The sequence below is a fragment of the Zeugodacus cucurbitae genome, chromosome 4 (genome assembly GCF_028554725.1).
Source record: "Zeugodacus cucurbitae isolate PBARC_wt_2022May chromosome 4, idZeuCucr1.2, whole genome shotgun sequence".
Classification (NCBI taxonomy): Eukaryota; Metazoa; Arthropoda; class Insecta; order Diptera; family Tephritidae; genus Zeugodacus; species Zeugodacus cucurbitae.
In genome coordinates, this window is record NC_071669.1 from 25,067,156 (window position 1) to 25,086,533 (window position 19,378).

The 19,378-nt window shown below is 35.8% G+C and overlaps 4 protein-coding genes across 19 annotated transcripts in view; 2 read left to right on the forward strand and 2 right to left on the reverse strand.

Moving 5' to 3' along the window:
* Window positions 1-19,378, reverse strand: part of LOC105215883 (sulfotransferase 1 family member D1) — a 524,336-nt gene that overhangs the window by 172,751 nt on the left and 332,207 nt on the right. The gene's annotated exons all lie outside the window — the stretch shown is intronic.
* LOC105215894 (tyrosine-protein phosphatase non-receptor type 23) lies at window positions 881-9,452 on the forward strand. Of its 2 annotated transcripts, none has more exons than XM_011190085.3 (12): window positions 881-1,087; window positions 1,629-2,378; window positions 2,448-3,669; window positions 3,733-4,688; window positions 4,749-5,366; window positions 5,433-6,032; window positions 6,087-6,680; window positions 6,746-6,874; window positions 6,951-7,132; window positions 7,193-7,380; window positions 7,449-7,568; window positions 8,712-9,452. In XM_011190085.3, exons 1-12 carry the CDS (start codon window positions 1,004-1,006, stop codon window positions 8,822-8,824), a joined length of 5,556 nt encoding a protein of 1,851 aa, XP_011188387.2. In that variant the 5' UTR covers window positions 881-1,003; the 3' UTR covers window positions 8,825-9,452. The 2 variants fall into 2 exon arrangements, with proteins under 2 accessions (XP_011188387.2, XP_028898486.2); XM_029042653.2 differs by having other exon boundaries at window positions 6,099-6,680.
* On the reverse strand, window positions 11,889-16,651 carry LOC105215893 (alpha-1,3-mannosyl-glycoprotein 4-beta-N-acetylglucosaminyltransferase B). Of its 7 annotated transcripts, none has more exons than XM_054229132.1 (4): window positions 16,502-16,651; window positions 16,264-16,390; window positions 13,864-15,289; window positions 11,889-13,700 (listed from the first exon to the last, which is right to left on the reverse strand). In XM_054229132.1, the coding sequence occupies exons 3-4, from the start codon at window positions 14,798-14,800 to the stop codon at window positions 12,787-12,789; spliced, it is 1,851 nt and encodes a 616-aa protein (XP_054085107.1). In that variant the 5' UTR covers window positions 14,801-15,289; window positions 16,264-16,390; window positions 16,502-16,651; the 3' UTR covers window positions 11,889-12,786. The 7 variants fall into 7 exon arrangements, with proteins under 7 accessions (XP_054085107.1, XP_028898490.1, XP_011188383.1 ...); XM_029042657.2 differs by having other exon boundaries at window positions 13,864-15,300; XM_011190081.3 differs by having other exon boundaries at window positions 13,864-15,300; window positions 16,189-16,390.
* Window positions 17,024-19,264, forward strand: LOC105215892 (arylalkylamine N-acetyltransferase-like 2). Its single transcript, XM_011190079.3, has 2 exons — window positions 17,024-18,639; window positions 19,108-19,264. Exon 1 carries the CDS (start codon window positions 17,713-17,715, stop codon window positions 18,493-18,495), a length of 783 nt encoding a protein of 260 aa, XP_011188381.2. The 5' UTR covers window positions 17,024-17,712; the 3' UTR covers window positions 18,496-18,639; window positions 19,108-19,264.

Here is a 19,378-nt window from a genome sequence, read left to right on the forward strand (position 1 = left end):
TATTAATTTTATAACACGGACATGAACCATAAACGTTCATATACAACAACTCCACACATACATACATTTTCAAAAAGTTGCAAAATATAGATTTACTCACAATTTTATTTATTTTATTCGCATACAGTTTTATGTACAGTCATTAAAACACGTATTGTGTAATTTTGATTGTGTAATTTTGCTATTATTTGGCTATTGAAGTCTCATGGCTATTGGAGCTATCCCATGCCTTTGTTACATGATTTAAGCAATCCATAAGTGTAAAATCTTTTCGCCTCCATACGATATAGAGGGACTCTTAAAATTGTGGCTAGATAGTAAAATTAAAAACTTTGTATTGTGTCCCCGTCGAAAAGTTCGATTTATGGAAGGAAATTTTTATGAAATTTTACTTCTATTGCCAATTTAAAAGTTCGAGTTATGGAGAACTTCGAGTTATAGAAGTTTGAGTTAAGGAAGCAAATTTGTATGAAATTTGATTTCTAAACGCTATTTCCAATTCAAAAGTTCGAGTTATGTATATCTTCGAGTTATAGAAGTTCGTGTTATGGAAGTTCCACTGTATTAATCAAACAATTTTAGAATGTGAAAATATATTTTCTTATCAGCTGTACTCTTTATGAAAAATATTCTTATCAATAATAAAAAAGAAAAAACATTTCTAAACAATAATCAATTGTATATTAGTTTTAGTAAGGCATGCTGATTATCGCCTAATTTAAAAAATTGTAAACCATATATTGTATTTAAATCCATTGAATATAAATATTATAAATATTTAATGTTGCGGAAGATATTTGTAATATTAATTAATTTTTAATTTTGTATAATACTATGCACATGCAACCCTGATTTGTCCAAAATTCAACCCGGTTAAAATTGCATTTTCACTGCAGTCATTATTTGCTAATTGTCAGCTTATCGAAAATTTGTTAATATAGAGTTTAGTGCAGAAATTTCTAAGTATTATTGTTAAATCCGAAGAAAATTATATTATTTAATAATGGAGGCTGTGCCGCGTCTTCATATGCTATGGTTTGTGCTAAAATCCAGTCCAACTGGCACCTCCTTCGCTAATCTGAAAAAGGTGAGCAAATTTAGGTGGATGAATGGGTGTTTAACAATTTATTGTTGAAAATTTGATAAAAGTTGGGCAATAATTTGAATGTTGAAGTAATCCAGAAGTTGGAGTATTATTCCCAAAACACGTAATTACATACATAGTTTTAGTATTTGCAGGCAATATAGTTAATTTTCGGACAAACGAGTATGGAATTTTATGGTGGGGTGGTGCATAAAGAAAATTGTCGAAATGCTAAAAGGACTGAGTCATACAAGTTAAATACGTTTTATTATTGTTCTGCAAAGCATTATCTATTGCTTAAGTCGTATTTGCGATAACTTATTTAACGACATTTCAATAAACAATGCATATACGTAAAGCATTTTCTGTTTTTGTGGTAGATTTTGACTGCCTTAATAAAATTTGTAATGATAAACTTAAATATAAATATTACAAAATCCGGAAACCATCCGGCAAACGAAATATTATGTAAAATAAATTAAGCAGTTAAAATAATTGTATTGTATACAATTAATGATATAAATTTGTTATTTTTATATTTTAGTATATAGCGGAATTTTACCAAGAAGATCCAGAAGCGTACTTCAAAGAAGTTTCTGCTTTGGAAACACTTCGAAATCAAGCTTTACATCCTGGAAAAGACAAATGTGCGATTCTTAAGCGTTACTATTGTCAACTACATTCACTACAAAACCGATTTCCCCAATTGATGGAACGTAGCATGTTCACTTTCACTTGGAAAGATCTGTACCAAAGTAATGTAAGCGAATTTACGGAATTGCGCTATGAGATGGCCGCTGTGCTCTTCAATATCGCAGCATCTCACACACAAATGGGTGCATCAGTGACGCGTGGCGACGTGGATGGTATGAAATTGGCTTGTACACATTTCCAATGTGCTGCTTGGGCATTTGGAGAGCTGCGTGAGCGTTATAGCAACTTAAACGGCGGTGGAGATTTCATGACGAACGAATTGCTGGTGTTTATGCAACAAGTGTCATTTGCTCAAGCGCAAGAGTGTATTTTAGAAAAATCGCTGATAGACAATCGTAAGCCGAATATTGTGGCAAAGGTTACAGCACAAATCGTTGTTTACTATGGCGCAGCATTAGCCGCACTACTAACAGGCGGTGATGATGGACCAGTAGCACAAGTTGTTGATAGTTCTGTGTTTAAACTTTGGAAAAAATATGTGCGCTTTAAAATATCCTATCTCAACTGCATATTATATTTGTATCAAGGACAGCATGCAGAAGAGCAGCAGAAAATGGGCGAAAGAGTAACTCTTTATCAGGTAATTTTTCGTGAATATATTGTAATCACTAATAAATAAATCACAAATAAATGTATTGTGTATGTATAGGCTGCTGCGGATAAGTTGGAAGAAGCGCGCAAAGAGTCGAAAGGATTACCTGATCAAAAGGAAATTAACGAATCTCTTATATTCACCGCTGATGTTGTAGAAGGAAAACGAAAAAACGCTAAGAATGAAAACGAGTTTATTTATCACGAAGCAGTGCCGGAACTGTCTTCAATAACCGCAATACAGGGTGCAAATTTAGTGAACGGCACAAGTTTCAGTGTCACCGACCCAGAGGTAGCTGGAGAAGATATCTTCGCACGTCTTGTGCCGATGAAAGCCCACGTAGCTAGTTCGTTGTATAGTGAAGAAAAAGCTAAATTGTTGCGAAAATTTGGTTCCAATATAGAGGAGAAAGATGCTGAACTGGCAAGTTTCATGAGTTCGCTCAACTTGGATAACCTTAATATTAATGAGGAGAAAGCCAACAAAATTCCACAAGGAATTGTCGATCGCTGTGCAGAGTTAAATGCAAATAAAACCGCAATACCGGATCTAATTTCCGCCATGTCCCAATTGGCTGAGATATGTACTGATGTCGAATCGAATCTGAAAGAGATCTCCACCATTTTAGCCGAAGAGGAGAATCAAGAAAAAGAATTTCAAAAGCTTATTGGCGTGCAACGTACACCTAATCCGCACATAACCGAACTGACGCGTGAATTTCAAAAATATACCGAAGCGCATGCACGCGCTGGCGAGTCCAATGACACACTGCGTAAAGCAATGGAGTTGCACGTTAATAATTTAAAAATATTATCGCGTCCTCTTAATGAGATACAACAATCCGTACCGAAGCTAAGTGCGGAGCTAAACACCACGGAACTTTTTAAAGATGTGAAATTAATTTTAAACAAAGCAAATGAAATGAAAGCGCAACGTTCACAATTCCATGCTGATTTACGAATTGCAGTGAATGACGATGATATTACGGCTAAAGTGATTGCACATGGCAGCGATGAGGGGCTGCAGTTACTCTTCGATCGTGAGTTGGCCAAACATGAGCGTCTAACGCAATTATTGGATCAAAACATGTTGGCCCAAGCGAATATTCTACAAGCGCTAACAGAAGCCTACGCCAAAGCGGCGCCAGTGCTAAAAACTCTCACTGATGTCAAGCATAAACGTGAGGCATTCTTCTCTTCTCTAGCCGCTTCATACGATGTGTACGAGGATTTGTTAGCCAAATCGGCTAAGGGTTTAGAATTCTATAAAAAGTTATCAGGTTATTTATACTCTCGTTTTTTAATAAATGCAGCGTTGCTAACTAATTTCGTTTTTGTTACAGGCAATGTTCAAAAATTATTGACCAGATTGAAGGCCGCACGTGATGTGCAATCAGAGGAACGCCAGCAACGTTTGAAAAACCAACATGCAACAACTAATCCACCCGCTAATACGGCAAAGCCAGCCACACCAATTAGTACGTCTACTACAACAATATCGACTACTCCAAAATTGCGTGATTATCTGAAATCTAAAAATACCACCGCCAGTAGCATTGCTTCAGCCGGCATGTCTGATGGTATAACAAGTAATACAGCACCACAAACCTCTCAATACATTCCGCCAGTTCGCCCCAATCCTTTAGGTTCTGAAAATCCTACACAAGCTGTCTGTTCCTCTGGCAATCCTTATGCTACGCACGTAATGAACGCTAGCGGCGCAGTACCCACGGTGGCACCTAACGAACCGCCACCGCCTTACAGTTTGCAACAACAACAGTATTATGATCCTAATATTGCGGGCTATACAAATCCCATGTACCAGCAACAACAGCAAAACATTGCTCCACCAGCTTACAAGCTGCAAGCATCACCAAACTCCCAATTTGCTAATGTAAATGCAAACGTAGCAAATCTAACGGGTACTGGTTACAATAATACCGCCAATGATACGCTCGTACAGCAACAACAGCTTATGCAGCTACATCAACAACAGCAACAACAATTGATGATGCAGCAAGCTGTCGGTGGCACTGCTTCATATACGCAACAGCCAACAGCTCTGAATCCTATGACAGGTTATGGAACAAATGCAACGCAGCAACCTCTAATGGCTGGTTCGAACATTCCTCAGGCAGTTGGCGCCACCAGCAATGCTTATTCGTATAATGCTAACACGGATGCAACAAAGGCCTTTCCGGCACAATCGACGCCACAGGCAACCTTTTCGCCGCCACCAACTGGTGTAAATTCAACGACGCCTCAGCAGACAAATAATTACCCCAATCAAATGAATAACGTATGAATTTCGAAAAAGTTAAACATTGAGTATCTATATTATACTCTCGTCCCTTTTCAGTACCAGCAACCTTATTCCCAAGTGGCAGCAGGCAACTTTAGTACACCAACATCGCGTCCCTTATATGTATCAACTGCGCAAACTGATAGTGCCCAAGCAACCGCCGGCACCGCACCACTTTCACTGCAAGCGCCTTATGTGGTCAATACTTGGCAGCAAACGGCAAACAGCGCTGCGGCAGGTGCTCAATATCAGCCGAACAATGCTTTCCAGCAACAGCAACAACAGCCGTATATTCAACAACAACAACTACAGCAGTCACAGCACTATCAACCACAGACGCAACAACCACAGCAGCCTACTTATACTGTAGGTAGCACAATTGTAGCTGCCAATAGTGAAATCCATGCAACTGCTTCGCCTGCTCAGCCGGGAGTTCAGTTGACATCTACTCCGCCAAACGTTGCAACTAACAGTCAACCTTACTCCACGGCCACTAAACACCCTGGCTATAGCTATAATCCGCAAACAGGTCAATATGAATACGGCAGTGGCTATCAACAGGCAAACAATAAGTATTACGGTAAATATACATCGTCCAACACATCGCAATCAGTCACCGTCGGCACCACCGATTCGGAGAATGCGAATAAGATGAATGTAGCCACTGGCTTTGATGTAAGTTAAATTAGTGAATTACAAGAAACCTCACATTCACTCAAATCATTACATTTACATTTTTAGTCACCCGTGGTTTCTCACACTAAACAAACAGTGACACAGTCTGTTGCACCAGCAACCGACGCGCCGCACACTGAAGAAACGTCTAATTTAAGTTACTACTCGGCACCGTATGGATATCAGAGTCAAGGTATTGCCTCGCCCTACGCCTTGCAATTGCAGCAGCAACAACAACAACATCAACAGCAGGCACTAGCAGCGGCACAACAACAGCAACAACACCAAAAGCCGCAACAGACTAATTACCAACAACAACATTCCACATATATACAAAGCGGTGCTGCGTCCATAGCGCCCACACAAACAACAAAGAGCGCCGCCGAGTACTCCTACGGTGCAACGACACCTAAAGTAGAGGTGGCTCCCGCAACCACAAAAGATGTAAAATCCGGCGCGGCTGCAGCTCAGCCAAATGTTGAAGCGAAACCCGCTGCAAAACCCGTTAAGAAGTCAACCAATATTGATTTGTTGACTGATATAGACTTCTCAGGCGCTGGCCTAGCTGTGCCACCGCCCATATTGCCGCAGCCTGTGTTGAAGCCAGAAATTGTAGCGAGTCCGCCTGCGAGTCAAGTGGCTGTTGAAGTAAAGTCAAAAGAAGAGGTAACTTGTAACTTGTTGCCACACTTACATAACAATTCTCACTTAGACTTTTAGGTTTCTGAGCAGAAACAGACCGCAACCACATTAGCGGCGCCATTAACGCCAGCCAGCCACACGGCGGTGCCAACAACTCCAAACGCACCGCTTTCACCGCCGCTAACAAATGTAAAAGCCGGCGCATCGCCCATAAATTCGCCGGCTACACGCAAACCCAGTTTCGATAATCTTTCCATATGCTCCGAACTGAGTTCGCTGGATACGAACTTCGACTGGGACTCGGTTTCTGTGCGTAACGAACAGCCAACAGATAAACATTCCAATTTGTCCACAAATTCCACAACTTTTCAATTAAAACCTTACGATCCATTCAACGATGACAAAACTTTAAAGTACTTCCACAAAGAGGTGGAACGTTACGAGAAGATAATCGAGAGTCTCAATGTGAAAATGCTTAATGGCAATACACAATTATCGGCCAAATGGAAGGAGCTACACGAACTACTCGCTAAGGAGCCCAATAAACGTACAACAACCATTGCTAAATTGTTTCCGGAGAAAAATCGTACGCTAGACTGCATTCCATACGATCATGCACGCGTCAAATTGGATAAAGACACTGACGACTACATAAATGCCGCATACATCAAGGTGAAGCTTTGAAACTTGAAATTGTCTGCTTAAGCATATGTATATCTAACGGTAACTGCTTTTAGAACCTTGGTACCGGCTGTCCCAATCTGATTATAGCTCAAACGCCGCAACAGAACACCATCAATGATTTCTGGTCAATGATTTGGTCACAAAAAGCGCGTACTGTCTGTTGCTTGCACACGCCAAATGAGGTGAGTAGTATAGTAGGGTGAAAACCGTTATTTTCTGTAATTATTTATTGAACAAAATTTACTTACACATTTCCAGATGTTGGATCCTTACTGGCCGCAGGAGTGTGAGATTGAAAACCATTACGATGATTTTACTGTTAAGTGTGTTAAAGTGACAATGTTGTCGCATTGCGTCGAATATAATCTCAAATTGTCGATGCATGGTGCGGATGCAATAATCGGTTTGTCAGTGCTGCAGATCAAAGCTTGGACCAAAAGGTAGATAAACTCATATCCTCTGAGGTTGAGGTGATCTATACTAATTCTGCCCTTCTATAGCTTACCGTCGCAAACCATAGGCATAGCACGCAACGCTTTGCAGGCGCATCAACAACGCTGCCTGGAGTTTAACACACCAACCTCGCCGTTAATAATGAATTGCTTAAACGGTTCTGAACGTTCAGAACTCATTGCCATAGCAATTTGTGCTAATCTTGCACTACAAACGGCGCGACCCGTACTAATAAGTATGTGTTTTGGAAATATTAAACATAAAAAGTTATATACTATACTCACTATTTGTATAATCTTGCAGATGTTGTGGATATTTGGTATCGTATATGCATGCAGCGACAGAATGCTTTGCGCGACATGGAGACTTTGGAGCAATCAATGCAAATTGTGCTAAATCAAGCACACGATGTGCTGAATAAACGTAAGTATGCTGTAGATGTTTATCTATATGAGTACAGTAGAATCCCGATTAACGAGTTTCCGATTATCCAAACGAACGGCAACAAACCTATATAGACTTGGTAAAAATTTCAAAGCGCGCTAGAAGGATCTAGTGGGATGCAAAACCACAAAAGTTATATGTACTCGGCATACTCACGATAAATTAACAGTACGATACTCTGAGAGAGATATCGTTAGTGAAACCACATAATTTTTTGAAATTCTGTTTATCAATTGGACCTCTCAAAGATTTTAAAGAAATAACTGAAGCAATAACAAATCTTAGCATTGGGGAAGGTTACGATGAAGATTATATTAAGGAGTTCAAAAGCATGAGAACCTTGCATTCCAAATATTAACTGATGAAGAAAAAACAAGTTGTTTCGACAGGATCGGTCCAAAGGTCGTTAGATGAGTTGGGTTTAGGGGGCATGCAAAGAGGTGGTTAGGGTCATGCGGGAACTCTTTGCGTGCATGACATAAATTTAGTATGTTGGGTTATAGTCTGAATAGGTAGGAGTTTAGCCTGCTACATTATCCAGAATGAAGTTGCGCGACGGTCACCCTAGTTTCGGGAGGAAACTCGAGCTCTGTGTCTGCGAAAGGGGGTGTTGTATCTCTTAATACACCATTCACGGGGAAGGAGTCGATGAAGGTGTTAATGGCTCCTCGGTGAATGACGTTCAGTGCTAGTCGAAAGGCTGTCGCGCCCAAAGTCCAGTCGGTATAGTCCTGTCTGTCCTGGATGTTTTTCTGGAAGGTACTCTTGATGGCTGTGGGAGTCGGCTCGGCTTCTAGCTTGCAATGATGATTTCTACAAAAGCACCCCAACAGAAGCTGTCTAAAGAGTATTTCGTTATGCTCCTTCATAGGAAGAATACAGGCTTCATTGTGTAGGAGCTCGACCGGAGCCATCAGGAGGCTTGGCCGCAATGAAAAAATGTGATTCATTACGTTTATTAAAAGTAAAATATTGTTTGATTTGCTTTGAAATCTATTATCCGGATTTCCGATTATCTTTATTTGATCCGGATAATCGGGATTCTACTGTATATGCATTAATCGCTATATAATATAATAATAATATTGTGGTACTGACCACACTCTCTGTCAAACATTGCAGGCGGCATCATGACTTCTTATCAAATGAAAATTGCACCGCAGATTGCTTCGAAGGAGAAAGAAGAAATTAAGGATCCACTAAATGAGCTCGATCCGCTATGGAAAATGAAGTAAGCACACCTGCTGCATTAGCCAGACAGACGCCGCTTTGACTGATTGTGGCAAGCTTTTAGAAGGCTTTACACTTCTTTACACTTTGCGCATGCGATTCAATCGTTTAGAACTGAACAAAGAAAAAAGTAAATAATTGAAACGGAAAGCAAAAACAACACACGAAAAATCACTGTTTAAAACCAAGTATTTTTATTAAAAACAACAAAAACAAAAACATAAACAAATTAATTAATTATAATCGAAGTTATTAAACATCAAATGTTACACTTCAAATTACATAAACTTTAAAACGATTTACTATTATTATTATACATACATACATATATATTTATTAGATATTCGACGAATGCAAAATAAATTTAAATATAATAAAACGTATAATGGATATTGATGACACAATTAGAAGGTCGCATTTTCAATATTTCACAATTTAATTTTTGTACAAGTGTACGGCCCTCATCTTGTTCAGAATAAAAGACATGCTTGTGGGGTTTTCTAACAATCATTATTGTATTGTATTTATTTATTAATTGTTTAATTCTTTGCGGCGTATATTCCTAGTATATTATACACATCGAAAGCTGTTTGGTTTCTCCGTAAAAAGTTTGAATCACATATACATATTAAACTGTACTCAAGTGGTTTTTGGTACATTAACTCGAAACTCAACGACAACAACACCTTAATTACACAGTTGCTAAAAGCGAAACGCAATTTTGTGCAAAAAAACATTTTGCCTATTTTCGCAACTTTAGTTAGGGAATAAGTTTCGAGTTGTTGCTGCACCACCATACAGCGTATGACACAAGTTATATATTTACAATGATTTTAATAATTTTTATGATTTTTTTTTTAATTAAATATCAGCAGTAAAGCTTTTAAGTGATAATAAATGATCATACAAAAAGTTTAAATTTTTTTGTTATAATAAATTTTCAAAAAATAAATATCTATAGTTATATATTTTTAATTAGTTTCTGTTTTTTTATTCATATATGAGACGAGCATTTCCGTAGTTGAAACTCTACACACGAGTTATGCAACAAGCAAATCCATTTTCATAATTACAAATATTTATTTACGCTTTATTACTATATTACTATCGTACTATTACATAAGTAATGTAAGCTTTCGTTGCCAAATGTTTGAGTAAAACTACAACAGTGTTACTAGCCTCACTTCGTATTGAATGCATGCATTAAAAAAAATTAAAAATATACATTTTAAATAAATAATTATGTAATTTTATACAAAAGCGAATATTTTTATATTCTTCCATATTGGCTATTTCCATTTTTAATGCGCTTATTTTAAGTATTCGAGTACGTTTTTGTATTTCATTAATATCAGGCAAATCTCTTAATTTTAACATTTATAGCACAACTGTTAAATTGTACTATTCTGGCTATTATGTAAGTAGTCTAGTACTAGTCTGTAGTAGTAGAAGGACAACGCTATCACTTGTGTTTGATTTCATTCGTAATTCATTTTTATAATTTTAGCAAATTTATTTAAAATTTGCTTTCAAAAAGGCAGCACACTGTAATTGCAATAGAAATGAAGATAACTTTCTCCATGTGGAAGTATGACGTTATTCGAAAACGTTAATAATAGGTAGTTACTTTAGAAATAGATACCGGACAACTGGTTTTCCAGATAACAAACATATTTTTGAAATGCAATGGTTATATCGGACCTACGAATCCCACTTCTCAATTTTCGAAATATACAAGTTTTTGTATTTGATTATAATTTTACAATGCTCTAAATTGTGATTTCAAAACCAAACGATAAAGAAACTCTAGTATTGGGACCGAATCAAGAATAATAGAAGACAGACTGAATATTATGGAAATTTAACTTGAGCTAATGAGTTAATAATTAACTTGAGTAATGGAATTACAAATGGAAGTGATAACTTATCCACTTAAAAATGTTGGAATGGAAAATAAAATACAATTAATGTGATAGTTTTTGGAAAAAAAATGAGAAAATATTTCTTACTGATATTTGTGTATTTCATTGTTGATTAAAGAGTTGAAATCACATATGTATATACATATATATATAATATATAAAAACTTAAAAGTTTTGAGGACGCAAAAAACGAGTTAGTAAACATATATTAAGCTTAGTGACGCTTCACTCTTAGAAATAATAATTCGAAAACCAAACGTGGTGTTTATTTATTAAAAAAAGTGAACTCATATATGATTTAAACGGGAATTATATTATTAGATACATGTGTACTTGCCCTGGGAGAAATATAACATTTTCATACGGTTTTTTAACTTTTTTTCTGATCATATAAATGCATATTAATACATAAACCAACGCTAGAAACTGCCCGCTTTATTAATATAAAACTTTTATGTTGAGAATTATCAGTAATGTTGAGAATATTGAGTTAAATTAAATGTTTTATATGCGAGTATGTTTAAATGTATGTTACTAATTCACTAATAACAAACAATTTCATACGGGCAATTCAGAATCGTTATAGAAATCTCCTAAAAATTTTATTTTTATAAAACAAATAATATTTAATTCCGCTGTATATAAAATATTTCATGATTACTATAATGAAATCAGAACGATTTTAGAAAACAGTTAAATCTTTCTTTTAATAAAAAAATTATATTTTTTTATTTTTTTATTCCTCTGTATATAAACTCTTTAATGATTTCTATAAATTATAATTTATTTTGTATCACTTTTTGCCTCATCGATTTATGAAAAATTTCAATTATTTTCATATTAAAAGCTTGTTAACGTGAAATGCGAACATATGGACCCTCATAACGATTTCTATTAAGCTTTGAAGTCTCAACTTTCATCAGTTTTGATATTTATTTTTAATTGTGTATTAATTGCCTACATTTACGTATGCAGTTTAATTCAATGTTTTGTTCGTATTTTAGTATTAATTTCGGCTAAAAAAATCTCAACAGAATCTAAATTATTTTCGCAACTTCATGTTTTAATGTAGAAGGAAATACTGACGCATATACATATGTGCATATGTGCAAAGTAATAGTTGTGCTACATATAATTTATTTATTTATATTTTTTTTTTTTTTTTTTGATATAGCTTAGCACATGCTATTGCAATTTCATAAGTGATAAGTGTGAAGCAATCAAAATAATATATTTTTTTTGTTTAAAAAAATATTCGAAAAAATTAAGAATTCGGTTATTTTGGTGTATGTCGCTTTTTTCAACTATGGGACGAGCAAGCCCTACAGTTCCGATATTCGATCTTTTGGCATGGAAATAAACAAATTCACATCAAATAGATTCTCATTTTCGAAATCAAGGCTTTGAGCTAATTTCAATTCCTGCAAATGCAAACGAACCGAAATTCACTATATAATATTAAGTTTAAAATAATCAATTCGCAGAGTTTAAATAAATATTTCGAGTTCAGAGAGTGAGAAAAAATTTTCAAGTTAAAAATAAATGAAGTAACTAATTTCTATAGGGTTTATAAATATCACGAATTTGTTACGGCTTAGCAACTAAGTAAATTAATATCAAATTAATTATTAACAACAGCGAAATTAAGGTCACACGTTACGCAAAATAAGTGAGAATATGACATACATAGTTATATATACTATGTGTATTCCAACAAGTATTACAATCGTTGTTGTATTATTTTACGCATTAATTAATTAGCATATTTTATGCTCTATTTGGACATAACATTTTTTCCTTCAATCATTTATGTCTGTAGCTATACATACATCAATTAATTTCGTATTCACCATCAGTGCAGTAGTAATCAATATTTTTGGTTTCATGCCTTTCGTTTCGTTTCTCATGTTTTCTTACATACCATTTCGCTTGGTGGAAGTTCGTTTAACTAAGCCTATCTAAGAAGAGATACTTTGAAATGTCACCTTTTAGCTCGGATTCGTTTGTATGTTTCCCGCGATGGTATAGCTCCGATGTTGTAACAATCAGCTGTTCGTGTAAGACGTATCGCCAACGCCGGCCACACCGCTATTCGTCTCCAAATCGATCTCACTCAAAAGCGCCCAATTCTCGCTGTCGCCGTGGACATGCAAACGTATCTCTTTGATGGCGCCAATTCTTGCATCGATTGCGCCCTCTGCGACACCGAAACCATCGAATGCACCCACTATGAGAAATTCATCCGTTGTGGTATTGTACGCACTCCACACGGATGAATTTTCGCTCAAAGTATCGGCAGGTAACACTTCAACGGTAGTGTTGTAGAACCGATCCGATGGATGTTCACTATTGCCGCTACGAAAGAGATACCGTCGTAGTAGTGTTGGCTTATCAAATATGAAGCGCACCAAATCGCCCGGTTGCGGCAGTAAACCCCAAAAGTATGTTTCCCCGCGATACGCACGCTTTAGCAAATAATTCTTGTAGGCGACAATATTCGAACGCACGCGTGCCGGTGGATTATGCATGTGCGGATGGAATGCGGGCACCTTGGAGCCGAACTGTTTATCCTTCAATTTTTGTACCTTGCCCTTCAGCGAGGAGCTGGTGCCGATGTGTTGGAAAAGCGATGGGCGATAGTGCAACCAATATTTGGCACGTTCCGAATTGCAGTGCTTTTGATCTTTATCGGAGCGGCAGACTTTCGACTCGACGAAATAGTGTAGCAACCAATCGACCGGCTTGTCATTGTAGAACATTTGGAAATATGTAATCAGGTATGGCAATTCGGCCGATTTGAACATTTTACCAATAAAGCCCAACTGGCAGAAGTCCAACAGAAACCATGAAGGCTGATCGGGTTTCGTTAGTGCGCTCTTTGTTATAGCAAACTTTTTCATGGTCGTAATAAAATGTGATTTTGCCAATATGTCGTCTTCCAATTGGACATAGAATGTGCCTAAAAGGTAAAAGAAACATTATTTCCGCTACTGTAAATTGAACCACGATCCTAAGCGAAACGAAATCCTAACCGACAAAGAAATGTCAAACAAATTTTACAATCACTGGAACCACAACAACATCAAAAACATCACTAAATTGCACTTTTTTTGGGCGCTTACCTTTGGATTGTGCATACGACATCAAGTATGCAAAGTCTAAATTTTGCTTACTACGCCATTTCACGCGCTCCAAGGAGTCCTGCAATGTTATACGTAAAGTATCGAAATTTGGGTAATACGACGGAGATGGCGCTATAATATCGATGAGACCACACTCCACATATGGTTCGAAGTTCAACTCGACTTGTTTGGCGATTGCGTGCACCGCTTCCTCTTCCGATTCGCCAATAAATACAATAATCAAAGTTTCATTTTGCTCCTCTTCATTCATGTTTTCAATGAGGTTCTGCAACGTGCTTACCAGATAAGACTGCTTCTCACGCCGCACCGTCGGTATGCCCAGAACAATGCTAACATCTGTGCGACCCTTTGAACGTATATATGCCGGACGCAGCGATGCCGCATCATCTAGCAAATGTGGTAGAAAGTTGTAAGCCGTAGGCAGACGTATGACAGCGGAGGAACTGAAGCGCTGCGTTGTGTGCGAGTGGGTGGCGTTTTTAATTAATTGCCTTGCTTCTGGGCTCAACGATTTCAGTAGCGTAGGTAAACCTGACGCCGATGGCATTGCCGATGTGCTCGTGTTCAAGTCATTTATCGGCGGCAATGGCGCTACAGACGCCAGAGTCATTTTGGTAGCATTACTAAGATGTAAATATTGTGAGAGTATAGCTACATCTTCCTGACGCGAACGATACATCGACTCAAGATATTGCAGACGGAAGCGACATTCGGCCAATTGTTGTGACAATGACTGTTCGGTGGATAGTTCTGGACCCATTATAAATAGGATGATAAGACAAGGAGTTAGCACCAGCACGGCGATCGCTAGTATACAGTTCCGTTCACGTAATTTGAACATTTTCGTTGTGATTTTACGAGTGCGCGTCGGTAAGAGTAGTGGTATAAGATCTGCACGTTTGCCACCGTTAACCATTAGACATTTGTGTCTTACACGTAAGGCTTAGGCTTATACGCAAATCGTTTTATTCACATTGACAGAAAACTCACATACAATCGCTACTGCAATTTATTTTAGTAGTTTTCGGAGAGTTAAATCAATTCGTATAGTGCGTTATATGAATGTAGACACCGTTCAACAGCGCATATCATAAACTTAACTTTTAATATATTCAAATACAGTTATAAGACAGTTCAGTTTGCTTTAATTTCCAATTTGTTGAGTATAAAAATTTCCAAGTCATCCACTGGGCGCTGTTGCATGCTTTTTTTAGTTTTAATGAGTATTCGTTGCTTGAAATATTAAATGTGTTTTATAGTAGATTTGCAGTTCGCACGCCGACTTTTGTCTCACTTTAGTTAACGTTAAATACAGCTGTGTTTATTCTCATATGCCCCCTTGCGTTGATTACCCAATCGAACGTAGCTGTATGGATGTGTATATGCGCATATTTCGTTTGAAATTCTGCAATGAACCTTAAGAAAATTAGCAGTAATTAGATAATAACACTAAAAACTTGCAAAATGCATATTTTAAGATATGTTGGAATTGCAAATGAAAGTGATAACTTATCCACTTAAAAATGTTGAAATGGAAATTAAAATACATTAATGTGATAGTTTTTGGGAAAAAAATATGAGAAAATATTTCTTCCTGATATTTGTGTATTTTATTGGTGATTTAAGAGTTGAAATCACATATGCATATATATATAATATATATAAAATCTTAAAAGTTTTGACGACGCAAAAAACGCATTTTTGCGAAATGCATTTTTTAAGATATGTTGTTCTGTTACATTGGAATTTTATTATTAAATTACATATGTGTATGTATAAATACATAATATATAACACAAGTAACGTAATGCATGGGGAGCCTCTATGTGTTGCTACAGTGACCCGACCAATATCGCTTAAGCTCATGATCGCGCGGGTGCTGATTGAACTCACACTTAAAGAAAAGAGCTACTTCGAGTGGCGGTATGGGGTGGTGGTGCTTGAACTCCCACTTAAAACAAATTGTTACTTCGAGTGGAGGTAGGCACCACATACAGCAACAGTACAATTTGCGGATATATGATCCCTTGAATTTCGTCCTGCAATCGCTGTGTATTTGAATATCTGAACGCCTCACAACCACCGTGTGCATTATTGCATATGGTGGCTAAGTCTTCATTGAAAAGCTATACAAACGTACAATGTTAGTACAGCCTACTACGCTCCCTTTTTAATCTATACGTATTGTACTTGGTATAAAAAGGTTAATATGTCTGCGTTCAATACTTTTAATATTCTCAAATGGGATTTTTGATTTATTTTAAAATTTAATATATAGTTATCTATATATGTATATTTGTATACCTTTCATTTGTTGACTCCAAACACTGTGTGTGAATGACGGAGAAATAACACTAATGCAACATATGCCCTCTGTACCTTTACATTTCCAATCCGAATACTTCAGGAAAATTGAATAAACGCGACAAGTTAAATAGGAACTTCTTTTTGGTTTTGATGGTCATCACTTGGATTTAGTATCGTACATTCACGCCAAGTATACCTGCTAATTTTCTCATTTAATTACAAGACAATTCCAGAGATCTGCACAATTAATTATAAAATATTTGCATAGTTTCACATTGTATATACTTTTAAGATAACAATTATTAATTACCAGAATTTATGTTTAAAAAGTTATAATGAAATTTTAGATCGAATGAGTAAAACCAATCATACACTATTGCAAATCGCAGGTTGCAGTAAAAACATTGCCATTGTTGTCGTATCAAAATTTTGGGAAATCCACTGTTTACAAAAAATTAAAGAATCATGAAGACAAAACGTTAGACAAATATTTGTATTTACTATTTATAGAAGCTTATGATTTATTAATAAAATTGTAAAGTACATATCTGATTTTATATGAAATAGGTTTCAAAATATGTTAATAAACATTTATTAAAAGTGTGGCAACTCGTTTTTGATAGTGTTTGATTTTGTCAAATTTGTAATCAAATCTTTACACGAAACATTTTTTGAAAGTGCTTATACCAAGAAGAAAAGGTATTCTTATTGAGATAGAGTAGATACACTGGGTAATGTTAATACATATCGCTCATTTACATGAATAGTATCATAACTCAAAAAACACAATTTTTCAGTTGAGTATGCAGAAATATGCGCAATTTCATCATCCATATTATATAAAAAATACATTCTGATGCGTAGAAAAATTACCCGTGAAATAAGAATGTGACGTTATTCAACTTGTTATATTGCATTATTTTTTTAACTACGACTACGACAAATTTCAGTGGTGCAAGAATTAGACATGTTTTTTTTTCAGAAAGAACGACATATTTTGTGTTACAACACATATTGTCATATGGTGAAGTTGGTTTTCTTACAGAACGAACGACATATTTTGTATTAGAACGATATTGGTGAAAAGGTAATTAAATTTTCCACGTTACTTTTTTCCGCAAAAAAGACACATTTCAACTTATGACACCGAAATTGATGTATATTTCTCACAAATAACGACATAATTCAAAAGGGGTCACGTTTATGCCTAAGACAAATCCTTAGTATACTCTTTTTAGTCCACTTATGCTCGGCATTTTATTAACTATATTACATTCCACTAGTTTATTCAATAAATTTATTGCGTTTTTCTATATTCGCTAGATAAGAGTCAATTGAAAACTTTAAACCGCTCTCCTGCAAAATCTACTTTTTTGAGTTGTGACACTATTCATGTAAATGATCGATATGTTTATATATGAAGAGACTATGTTGTTTATGTACTTAGTGTATGATTCGTGAAACCCCCTGAAATTTATAAGTATGTATGTTTGTTATCAATGGTGATTCGATAATAAACATATGGTACGATGGAAATATCTTTTCATAGCAACACGTTTTGCCAGTACTACAGTTAAAGACATAAGACAAAAGACATCTTTAAATATGGCAGGGGACCAAATACAAGAAAATATATCTGTAAGCATAGATAAAAGTTCACTATCCAAATCGGACTGTATACAAATTCAGGTAATACAATTATGTGACCGGGACAAAGTACTAGATTTCCTACGATCGCATTACTATCAGGAAGAACCTTTGACCATTGGTAGTGAACCAAAAGAACAAGATCCGGAAGATGAAAAATTTAACATGTCACAGATTACACACGGAACATGTTTAATGGCATTGAGTGGAGAATATATTGTAGGAGTATTAATTTCGGGACCAAAAAGTAGTAACGAAGCGGAACATCTATTCGAAGATGCCGCGCGATTCGGACCTACTAAATGGGGTGCAGCTCTAACAATCTTGGCATGCGCAGAAAGAGACTCCAATGTCTATAAACGTTATAACATTGCGAAAGCTTTGCATATTCATATATTAGCTGTCGACGCAAAACTTCGTGGTCGTGCGATTGGCTCACGCCTCATAGGAGAGGTTAAAAATCTTGGCCGACAATTGAGTTATCCATTGTTGACTTTGGACTGCACCAGTTACTATTCAGCAAGACTTTGCGAGCGTCTGAATATGGACTGTGTGAATGTTATAAAATATGAAGATTATCTGGATGAAGAAGGCAAGCCTATTTTTAAACCGCCACCTCCGCATGAATTCCTTAAAACATTTGCAACGATATTATAAGTGTTAAAATAATATACAACTTTCGCAGTTACTACGAGCACAAATATAAATTTTGATTTGATATCACACAGCTGATAAAGTATTACATATTGAAAACAAGTAAGGGAACACGTATGTGGGCGGAGCCGGTCATTGATTCGAAATGTAAGTTAATAAAATATAATAAGCAGAAGATATTTTGCAACTAAAATAATATATTATTAAGGTATATTTGCTTCCGAACACGGAATTTTAAATTAAATAGAATTACTTAGATTTAATTTACACGATCGAAAGCAGAATTAATTTAATTTATTTTAAATACTTTTGTACTGCATTATGTGCTGGGTAACACTATAAAACTGAGTGATAATAAAAGCACTATTATAAATATATCGATATATTTATAACGATGTTCTGAAATGTTCGATTGTTCCAATGGTTAATTTAATTACTTTTCTTAAGTTTTAATATGTTTTAGAATTCGCAAAAAGTAAATCAAAAACAATTGCTCTAAAAACTTTATACATATAAATATTGTTTCGATCGATCGAAGTATTTTGCATTTCTTTGTATTATTTTTATGTATTCAAACACATGCCATAATATTATATGTTTTGTTAATTTTTTCAGGTTAAAAATGGAGGGCTCGAAATAATAAATAAACTTTTTATAAATAGATGCCGAACTACAACGAATGGTTGCAAATCCTTACGAAATTGTTTAATATTGTTTTTGTATTTCTGTTCACCTTATAATAATAAAAAAGTGATTACGAGTTATTAGTAAACTTATTTATTTTTTGTGTTAATAATGATTTTTATATATGTGTTTTGTGGATATCATAGGACGGCAACATTGGCAGGTTTAAAAAATTAAATTCCAGTGGCAGCATCGTTTCCAA

Coding starts and splice junctions, on each gene's coding strand:
- LOC105215894 (XM_011190085.3), top strand. CDS start 1,004: ATGGAGGCTGTGCCGCGTCTTCATATGCTATGGTTTGTGCTAAAATCC. Junction 2,379..2,447: donor AAAGAGTAACTCTTTATCAG/GTAATTTTTCGT, acceptor GTGTATGTATAG/GCTGCTGCGGATAAGTTGGA. Junction 4,689..4,748: donor ACCCCAATCAAATGAATAAC/GTATGAATTTCG, acceptor GTCCCTTTTCAG/TACCAGCAACCTTATTCCCA.
- LOC105215893 (XM_054229132.1), bottom strand. CDS start 14,800: ATGGTTAACGGTGGCAAACGTGCAGATCTTATACCACTACTCTTACCG. Junction 13,701..13,863: donor GTCGTATGCACAATCCAAAG/GTAAGCGCCCAA, acceptor TTTACCTTTTAG/GCACATTCTATGTCCAATTG.
- LOC105215892 (XM_011190079.3), top strand. CDS start 17,713: ATGGTACGATGGAAATATCTTTTCATAGCAACACGTTTTGCCAGTACT.